Source organism: Pteropus vampyrus, unplaced genomic scaffold, assembly GCF_000151845.1.
Source record: "Pteropus vampyrus isolate Shadow unplaced genomic scaffold, Pvam_2.0 Scaffold1, whole genome shotgun sequence".
NCBI classification, from domain to species: Eukaryota; Metazoa; Chordata; class Mammalia; order Chiroptera; family Pteropodidae; genus Pteropus; species Pteropus vampyrus.
In genome coordinates this window covers 3,101,246-3,112,160 of record NW_011888782.1, presented here as the reverse complement: position 1 = coordinate 3,112,160, position 10,915 = coordinate 3,101,246, and the positions used below count along the sequence as shown (strand labels likewise).

The 10,915-nt window shown below is 38.0% G+C and overlaps 1 protein-coding gene across 1 annotated transcript in view; it reads left to right on the top strand.

Moving 5' to 3' along the window:
• The first annotated feature begins 3,566 nt into the window (after positions 1 to 3,566).
• LOC105288504 (collagen alpha-6(VI) chain) overlaps positions 3,567 to 10,915 on the top strand; it is a 97,278-nt gene continuing 89,929 nt past the window's right edge. The window contains exons 1-4 of the mRNA XM_011354761.2: positions 3,567 to 3,658; positions 6,093 to 6,689; positions 7,983 to 8,603; positions 9,710 to 10,270. Coding sequence (XP_011353063.1) covers positions 3,592 to 3,658; positions 6,093 to 6,689; positions 7,983 to 8,603; positions 9,710 to 10,270 — 1,846 coding nt within the window. The 5' untranslated portion in view covers positions 3,567 to 3,591. The remainder of the gene's footprint in view (positions 3,659 to 6,092; positions 6,690 to 7,982; positions 8,604 to 9,709; positions 10,271 to 10,915) is intronic.

The window sequence follows — 10,915 nt, the reverse complement described above, 5'->3', positions numbered from 1 at the left end:
TTGATTGATGTGTAATATGCCTTTGTGTCATTATGCTGCATTGATTAATTCATTTTTCCTGTTCGTAATAACTTCTGAAAGCCAAGTCATGAGACTTTATAGACTGTGCTCTTTCCACAGAGCCAAGCACTTCTCAACACAGAAGAGTGTTCATTTGACAAAGTGCCAAGGTCACTTGTATGAGTTTGTTCAAATATGATCAACATATACAGCCTCTTTTTGTGATTCCAGAAAATGCAACTGGGGGAAGTATGACATTAACAGTAAAACTATGCAACTTGAGAGCCTCACAAATGCTTGTATGTTTTGTTTTGCTTACCATCATTGATTCAATGTTTATTTGTTCTTATTGTGTGCCAAAGATTTGTCCTGAAGCACTTCAACATGAACTCAAGTCTCACTTTGAATATTTTTCTTTCTACCTTTTGACTTCTGAGAAGTAGAAATGGCTTGAGGAAGGGAAATAGTGAAGCGATCAGGGGTTAAGTAAGCAAGCAACCGTTTATCTTGAACTCTGTGGCACAGACCCAGTGTTGTTTCTTACAGTGCAACAGCTGAGAATATTCTCGTTTCTGAAGAAAAATGAAATTAGTACTTAGAAATGATGTATCTTGTACGCTTATTTTAAAGGAAAGAAAGGGCATTTTTTTTCTCAATTCTCCTGACATTTCTTTTGTATTCCTTTCGGGCTCTACTTTTTTTTTTTTTTTTTTTTTTTTAAGACATGTCCTAGATTCTGAATTGGCTCGTATGGAGGAGAGGTCTTCCTGAAACCTCTGGTTCTTGATAGCCTCAAGAGAGGTGTTGCACAAGTTCTAAATATTCTGGTTTGAAGCCAAGGGTTGGATGGCTGTGTTGCTTTTGCAGCTGTTGTTTAAATTAGAAACACCCTATCTTCACACAGAAAGTTTACAGAGATCCAGATTTTTAAAAAGGCCTTTTACAACATATAACTTCCAAAAGAGGTATATTAGCCTCAGCTTGCTTGATTCAGAATGAATAGAGTACAACAAAATTCAGATTAAAAAGACTTGTACTTTTGAGAATGTTTCTGTAATGAGAAGTAATCAATCTCACTGTTGTTATATTAAGATGGAGTGTACCGTGAATTTAAATTTTATGTCATTACTTTAAATCTCTCCTCTATTCTCCCCTCATATCCTAGGGTATTTTTTAAATTTAAAATACTCAGATGTTTTAAAATTTTAATTATGTAAATCCTAGTCAGATAAGGTAGTAGAACACCATACAGATTACAGGAAATTTATTCATGTTTTGATATAAAAATGAACCCAAGCCTCCCAAGCATGAACTTGGAGATTTAGTCCCACCGCTGATTTTACCGCACTCACAAAGTGGAGCACATAATCACTGCAAGAGAACCTTTCACTGGGCTTCACAGTGCTATGTAGCCTTACTGCACACCAGATTTGGGATTCCACTTAAAGACTGCGAGAAAATTGGTTCACTAGATACTATCCCAAAGCCAACTCTTAATGTACCAGTGGTATTGACCATCTGCTTGGGGATATTTCCAGAAGCTGCATGCTGCTTTGGGACTGTTGTGGCCTTAACCTCATCCTCACTTTTCTATCTAGGTTTTAACTTTCATTCAATACTCTTTACTTCTCATTTTTCGACATTTATCCTGTGGACTCTTCCTGAAGCATCTTCTCTTTTCTCATAACTCCCAAAGACAGCACTTACTTCTAACCCTCAATATGAACAGAAAAGTGAATACCATAAAGCTCTGGTTGTGAAAAGCAAAAATAAGAAGGCGTGAAAACAAGTACCAATGTTTCCTGACACTTAGAAAAAAGATAGAACAAAGAAACTTGGAGACACTTTCTGTGTTCATAATATCAAGTTAAGGATGCAGGGTAACTGAGTTTGAAAGTATAGATTTTAACAGAGGGTAGGAGGAAGAGGGGAAGGGGGTGTTAGTTGGGGTCCAAGGGGTCAAATATGTGGTGACAGAAAGAAATCTAACTGTGGGAGGTGAACACACAATGTAAATATATAAATGCCTTACTGTTAAAATGTACAACTGAAACTTACTAGACTTTGTTAACCAATGTCACCATAAAAAAAATAAATAAATTATTTTTTTTAAAAAAAGTGTAAATTTTAGTCAGACAGATGTGGGCTCTCATCTCAACTGTGGACCATTTTATCAATGTGACCTTGAGTCAGTTACATCCCCTTATGAATTTGTTTCCTTATCTGTAAAATTGGAACAATAATATCACCTGCTGCTAGGTTTGCTATCAATATCAAACAAAACAAATGTAAAGCTCTCAGCCCAGGGCATGGCACATACTAAAGGCTCAATAAAGATAGAATTTGTTATTGTTATAGACAGTAGCAGAAAAATGTATAGATAGTATGAATTGGTTTTTACTTTGGGCAATCCACTTTGGGACTAAAGTTTCTCTAAAATAGAAGTGTTTGACTAAAAGCAACAACAAAAAACCTCAAGTCCCTTCCAGCTCGATGATTACCTCTGGAATCAAATTGATAAATTGACTCATGACCTGAAAAGTTTATCTCATCTAGGGTTCTTATGAAGGAATAGAACAGAGTCCCAAGTTCCAGAATGTCAGAGGGAAGATGAAGTAGATGAGGAAATGGGAATGGAATTTCTCATGGCACAGGCCCCTTTTCTGAAGGAGTGAACTTTTAAGCACTAAGAACTTGCTCGATAAGAAATGAGATGGCTATATATAACACTGCAAATACATGTTTGGGTAAAAATTAAACAGACACTAGTTTATTAATATGGATCAATTCATTTTTTGGTTTGGTGGATGAATGAGGGAATGAATGAGCCCAACCTGCTGAATTAAAATATTTATTTTCAGTATCTTTAGTATCCTGTTTCATTCCATGAAATGAATAATTCAAGATGGCTGAAGTGTGTTGGGCTGAATTGAATTGAAAAACGCTTACCTCATGCAGTTCTAGGGAGACGGAAGCAAAATAGTACAAATCGAGTCCTGCCAAGGAGCAATACATCATATGGAATGTGGAGAGTCACTAATTTTTTGTCTTCTCTCAGATTTAAAGATGAAGGGAAATGGTTACCTTTCTAATTCTGTAGGAAAAATTTTTAATTGACATCTAGAAATACTTATCAAATATGAAATACACTTACATGTTCATGATGGAGAAATTACAAAATCAGGTCTTAAACTGCGTCCCAACCATAAACTCTGAATTGTCTTGGCAATCAATATACGGAGGGTAACACTAAGGTACAGGAAAAATGACTAATAGGAACACATAATATTGTTGGAAATAGAATACTTCTGGCTCTCTCCATTAACAATCTACAATGTTTTGTTTCTACAGGGTCTGGGGACCAGGAGAAACAAGATTCTGTAAATGTTGGTGGTTCACTTTTCTCTAAGGCACGTCACAGATCAGAAGGTCAGGAAACCTCAAATTTTCCTTGTCCCCTGTTGCACCTAATTTATTATATAATTTTTTTGTGTGTTCTTATGCGTGTCAGTCTCTTTCTCCAAATATCCACAGAAATGTTTTTCTTTTCGCCTTTTCAGATTTCAAGTTGGAGATTTTTCAGGTCGTAATATGAAAATGCTGCTGATTTTGTTCCTCATAATAATTTGCTCCCATGTTTCTGTGAACCAAGATTCTGGTAAGAAAAAAAAATGAAAAGAATTATTTTCTTTTATTTTTATTTTGAAAAATAGATATATGATTTTGACCTACTTATAATTTGGGTTTTGTTTCATTTTGTTTTTATTTTGATGATGATAAGAGTGGAGTGGTAGCTCAATTTCTTTTTGATGTCATCCTTGAAGATCATTTGTTTCTGAACTTTATTCCTTGTTAATGATAGAAAGACATGAGAGCTATTATTTTTTCCTCAGTTTCCACCCCTTTTAGGTCTTCTGTGAGGTTGCATAAAATTCTCTCTCTTAATATTAGGTTCAGGCCTGGAAAATTTGGAATGTTTCTTCCGATTTCATTTGTGCCAAAATATTATCTTAATTAAGCATGCAAATTTTGCTCCAATTTAAGCTATTTCTCTGCTTATTGTAAAGAAAGTGCTTTAACTCTGAAGAGAAACCTCCATAGCTGTCTACTGACTGTCAGTAATCTATGTCCAGTGGACTTGAAGTCAAAATACTGGCCTATGTCTACGGCCATGCCACCCTAAACAAGCCCGATCCCGTTTGCAGGGTCAGGCCTGGTTAGTACTTGGATGGGAGATCACCTAGGAAGACCAGGTGCTGTAGACATAAAAAATAAAAACTAAGGGATTGTAAGCTGACAACCAAGGGTTGCCTCGCCTAAAAAATACATACATACATACTTACATATATACATATATACATACATACTTGCTTACACTTCAGTGCCTCTACCACCCCTTAAATAATTAGTTCATATACTGGTCTCTCATGTCCAGGCCCACCTCTTTTACAACTTTCTCAAGGACACTGACCTTGGTAGCAAGTTTTCTGAAGAAGTAAACTAAGACTACAAACATCTTCCTTTGATGTCTCATTGGGCCTGATATTTTTAAAGAAAGACGATACTTTTCCCCCAATTATTTTATGGTTCAGAGATAGTGATGAGCCTTATCAGAACCCAAATCTAGCTCATGTGCCAGTTGTCTACATTTATTTTCTCTACACAAGATGTGAGAGTTTATTCATGAATAGAAAAGTCACTTTTGATCACATGTCAAGCCATCCGGGGCAGGGCTCACCTGAGAGTCCCCGTAGGGGTTCCAGCTTTCTCTTAGAGGAAGGGATTGATTCACCTTCATTTACATCTTCTCCTGAGATGCTATTGGCTATATGATCATCAAAGGAATCTCAAACTGGTTGAAATTCGGTTATTTAGAAGACAAGAAAGAATGATTTAATCCACTATGCCTCAATTACAGGGGTGCCAAATCTGGCTTCCTAGCAGTCATAGACAGGAAATGATTGATGTTGTTATAATTTGATTAGAATTTACCTAGTAATCATTCCAGATAATCAGAATCTCTGAGTGAGGAGGGACCTTGGATATTTTTTCGTTGAATCTACTCATTTTAAAGGTGAGGAAACTGAAGACCAAGTATATTGAGCCAGTAGAATTAGGTGATAATAAAATAAGGACTTCCATCACTTGTTCAGTTACATTGTATTTTCTTAAATACACACCATCTAGATAAACATGGACATTTCTGTTCCTTCTCCATACAAAAATGGATCTTATACTGAAGTGATGAGAGCTCTGAATTCAAACCAGTAGACCACCAACAAACATTTTGTGCTGGAACCCAGTGATTCTCTGTCACATAAAAATGTAATTCTGCACACTGAGCATTGGGTCTAGCATTGAATGAAACCTTAAAAGTTCAGCAAATTATTGTAATCCTGTATAAAAATTATAGTTTTAAGAGAAACTAAAACCGTAATTCTTTTTCTAGCTTAAGTTGTACTGATTTCGATCACATTTTATATGAGAGTAAATTTGCCACTTATAATACTCATATGATTCATCAAAATGTAATAAAACCTTTAAAATAGATTAAGGCAATCCATATTTTTATGATTTTAGGTATTTTTAAACTTAATCAATTTGACTCTTGGCATATAAAGCTAGTATATTTTTAGATTAATCAGATCACTTGTTGCAGTGTTTAAACTGGAATCACAACAAAAGGTTATCTTTCCGATTTCTCCATTCAAACAAATTTGAAGCAGTATAGTTCTTAATGATAATTTTTATCCTCTTGATATAAATTGAAGTCAAATTCTGAAAGAAAAAAAATTATAAGATACACTGGGAAATTATTCATTAAAGGTATAAAAACCCAGAATTTTTTACTTGCAAAAGTGATGCTTGATTTTGTGATCAGTCCAAATGAGAGGGCATATAAAAGAATCAGCCCAAGAAACAAATTTTTTTCTTGAGAGGATGTGTAATTTCTGACTATTATTTTTAGTTCATTGTGAGGTATTAAAAATACAGATAAAAATGAAAGTAAATTTTTCCCCACATGGTTGGCATTAAATATGGTAATAAATTTTTAAAGTTTATGCTTTGCTTATGTTTGTGTGTGGTTTTAGGCCCTGAGTATGCAGACATTGTGTTTCTGGTGGACGGCTCTGATCACCTGGGAATTAAGTCCTTCCCTCTGGTGAAAACGTTCATCAACAAAATGATCAACAGTCTCCCCATAGAGGCCAACAAATACCGCGTGGCCTTGGCCCAGTACAGCGACAAGCTCCACAGTGAATTCCAGCTGAGCACTTTCAAGAGCAGGAATCCCATGCTGAACCACCTCAAAAAGAACTTCACGTTCCTGGGCGGCTCCCTGAGGTTAGGAAACGCTCTCAGGGAAGCTCACAGGACCTACTTCTCTGGACCGGCAAACCGGAGAGACAAGAAACTGTTTCCCCCGATCTTGGTGGTGCTGGCTTCCGCCGACTCCGAGGATGACGTCGAAGAGGCTTCCCGGGCCCTGCGGGAAGATGGGGTAAGAATCGTCTCCGTGGGGCTGCAGCAGGCTGCTGAGGAGAACCTAAAGGCCATGGCCACAGCTCAGTTCCATTACAAGCTTCGGACGGTCAGAGACCTCAGTGCGTTCTCCCAGAACATGACGCAGATCATCAAGGATGCGGCTCAGTACGAGGAAGGCGCAGTCGATGACGTTCTTGTCGAAGGTGAGATTAGGGTGCACGTATAGAAATGGTGATAAAATGCTTTTGAAAAATCAGTATGGAGGGTGGATTGAGACTCTGTGAACATCCTTTTCCCCCAAAACCCGGCTGCCTTTTCAAATGTTAAATATCTGTGTGTTCAAAAGAGCCCAATGATTGTGGCCATTTTAAATCTAGTGAACCCCACAAGCCTTGGTCTTCCATGTTTCACTTAACCATGTTGCATATAATTTACAGGCTTCTTAAAATTCAGGGACACCTTCTCCCTGTTACTGGCTTATCTCTGAGCTATCTCCCTGGGCTTTATTTGGCATGTATTTTTATTACTGGTTCATTTAAAAGGTAGTTTTTTTCCTAAAGAAATTCTGATTCCTGAAGTCATTGAGTGTAACCACAGACCATTAGAGCTGGAAACAACTTCAGGTAGTCCAAACCCCTTATGCTGCAGAGAGCAACTTGCAGCCATCCTTAGAGGCAATGCAGTTCGAAGTCAGAGCTAGGTCAGATCTCTCGATTTCCATGCTCATGTAGTTTCATTCCCACGCTGCCTTCCTTCCTGCTACTCTGTTCTAAATTAGCTGTGCTGTATCCTGTTCCACCTCCATCCTCTGTCCTGGTCTGTCCTCTTGTACTATTCTATTAACTAACAAGAAGGACCAAGAGTTTATGACAAGTGAGAAGCAGGGGAGAGCCAGTAAAAACCAATTTGCTCAAAGTATACAAGTCCAAATAAGTAGTAAAGGAAACTCTCATTATTTCTGATTAAATCAGAATGATATGACATATATAATTATCTATTATTACTAGAGAATGCTTTTCTTTGGTAATCTAAAAAAAAAACAAAACAAAACATGAATCTTATTGCTAGTATCTTTCCCAAATAAAATAATTATTATTCTCTTACCATCCCTTAGGCATATTTGGACTATACCTGCTGATTTTATCAGTGATGATGCTTAAATGATTTTAATATGATAGTAGTAGCTGCTGTTCATTGAATGACTTATGTACCAGGCCCCATGATAAACACACTATCTCATTTAATCCCCATAACAACTCTGTGAGATAAATATTATTTCTAGTTTATAAATTAGGAAATTGAAGCTGGGAGTTTAGCTAAGGTCCAATTAAAACCATGATGCTCTGATCTCAACTTCATATAATCGTTTTGTATGCCTCCTCCTTTCTTTAAGCACACAGTCAAGCTCCGGTAGATGTTCTCCAGGCCTTCTAATGCTGAGCAGAGACTCTGAACCTACAACTAAACTTATGTTTCTGCTTTTCTTGCCTATACAGTTTGCCAAGGCCCTTCTGTGGCTGATGTTGTGTTCCTGTTGGATGTGTCCATCAATGGCAGCCAGGAGAACTTCGACTATCTTAAAGAATTCCTGGAAGAAAGTGTATCTGCTCTTGACATAAAGGAGAACTGCATGAGGATTGGCCTTGTGGCTTATAGCAATGAGACGAAGGTGATAAATTCACTGAGCAGGGGTGTAAATAAGTCAGAGGTTCTCCAGTATATACAGAACCTCTCTCCCCAGGCTGGGAATGCCTACACGGGAGCTGCCATCAGAAAGATCGGGAAGGAAGTCTTCCTTGCACAGAATGGCAGTCGGAAGAATCAGGGGGTGCCCCAGATTGCCGTACTGGTGACCCACCGGCCATCAGAAGACAATGTTACCGTGGCAGCCGTCAACCTCCGGCGCCAGGGCGTGGCCATCTTCACCATGGGCATCGAGGCAGCCAGTGACAGCCAGCTGGAAAAGATAGCATCGCACCCCGCTGAGCAGTATATCTCCAAACTGAAGACTTTCTCCGACCTGGCTGCTCACAACCAGACATTTCTGAAGAAGCTGCGGAAGCAAATAACGCACACGGTCTCTGTCCTTTCAGAACGGACTGAAAGTCTCAAATCTGGTAAAGTCTTTTGCTGAGAAAAGGATTATTCAGATTCTTTTTTCTTGTCTTTCAGGTATTAAATATATGAAAGAGATTGCTGGGATATGAGGTGGAGAGTGAGACTAAGTTCCTAATCTTGTACTTTAGCTTGATCACATGAAATATAAATTGGGGGAGAATATAAGTTATTGAGGTGTCGGAATGGGGAGAAGGGATTTATTTCCCCTTTCACTTCCTCTTTCGTGCCGCTGTACCTGGATTCTTCATCACTTATAGCCACTTCAGAATACCATCTTTTGCTATTTTTATCCACTCATTTCTTTTTGTCTTTCACCTGTCATGTTCCCCTGCTCTTCGTTTCTTTTTGTATTTTCTCTCCTTTCTCCTTTGCCCTCATCTCCAAATTCCAATTTAGAGAAGGAACAGGAAGCACAAATTGGATTGAGGACAGAGTCATTAATTTGTTGTGAAGTACTATTCTAGTATCTGTGAGTTTAGAGAGACAGAGAACAACATATTTTATATACTTCATATATACACATGTATTCTGTATAAAAATTTCATGTGTATATACACCTATAAGCATATATGTATACATTCTTCATCAAATATTTATAGCATGTTTACTATAGAAGTGTCGTTGCCCTACACAAATAAGGCCACTGACAAATACCTTTAGTTTTATTAATTGACTAGGTATTGATGAGGAGTAAATAATTTGTTCAAGATTTCAAAAAAGAGATCCCATATGTCCACAATGTTCAGTTAAGAACCTTTTCCATGTCCCACACACCAAAGGACTTTTTCCAAAGCAGTTATTCACTAATGAGAGAAGTGACTTGTAAAAATCCTCTTCAAGTTTTCTTTCAAATCTTTTACTTTCCAGATTTACCCTGATTCATGGCAGAGAATTATCCAAATAACCTTAAACTGTGAAAAGAAATTCATTTGGCCCAGCTGTTGCTAAGATTCCTCTATGTTAACTTAACAGAGTATGTCTTTTACTCCTAGAAACGGTTTCCCATTTTTCTGTTGGAAGAGGCTTGTATTTATTGTTCTGTCTGTTCCCATTTCTTCTTCACACTTACCCCAATGCCATACTCAACTTTTTGGTTCCATTTTAGGTTGTGTGGACACTGAAGAAGCAGACATCTATCTGCTCATTGATGGCTCTGGGAGCATCCGGGCCACAGACTTCCAAGAAATGAAGACCTTCCTGTCAGAAGTTGTAAGGATGTTCAACATCGCTCCCCAAAAGGTGCGGGTTGGAGCCGTTCAGTACGCTGACAGCTGGGACTTGGAATTTGAGATCAATAAATACTCTAACAAGCATGATTTGGGAAAGGCTATTGAGAACATCAGGCAGATGGGTGGGAATACAAACACGGGTGCAGCTCTGAATTTCACACTGGGGCTGTTGCAAAAAGCAAAGCAGCAACGAGGAAACAGAGTGCCATGTCACCTTGTTGTCCTAACAAATGGCATGTCCAAGGATAGCATCTCGGAGCCTGCAAACAGACTGAGGAACGAGCTCATCCATGTTCATGCCATCGGGGTCAAGGAAGCCAACAGAACACAGCTACAAGAAATTGCTGGCAAGGAGAAGAGGGTATACTACGTCCATGACTTTGATGCTTTGAAAAACATAAGAAACCAAGTTGTTCAAGAAATCTGTGCTGAAGAAGGTAGGAGAATGGTGGCTTCACCTTTGGACTTCAGCTCACAAGTTGCCTTCTTGCAATATTTGTCATTGCAAGTTCAGAGAAACAACATAAATTTCCAAGTTGAGATTGGTTGACTTATGTAACTGTGTTTGTTTCCAGAACAAAACTAAGGGCCCATTATAGTGCCATTCTAATTAATATCTGAAGCATAAAAATATCTGGAGGCATTCTCCCTAGTATTAATTAGCTTCTCCTCACAAATCCCTGCTAGCATAGGTATATAGTTAGATACCACATATGTAATATGACCACATGATTTCTGATTTTAAGGAGTTCTTCAGGTTTATTTAAATTGCTTTTTAGGAAAACTTTTATGAAATCTTTGAGCTATATCTGTAGTTTCCAACCAGGGGAGAGTTTGTCCCCTCAAGGGACACTTGGCAATGTCTAGAGACATATTCAGTTGTCGTAACTAAGGGAGTGACACTGGCATCTAACAGAAAGAGGTCAGACTGTTGAACATTCTGTAGTATATCCTACGATGCATGGACTGCCCTCCCCAATAAAAATGATCTGGCCCAAAATGTCCTAGTAGTGCTGAGGTTGAGGAACCCTGAGTTAAATATTAAAGCAAATTACTAAATAACAGAATCGTCTCACTTTTAT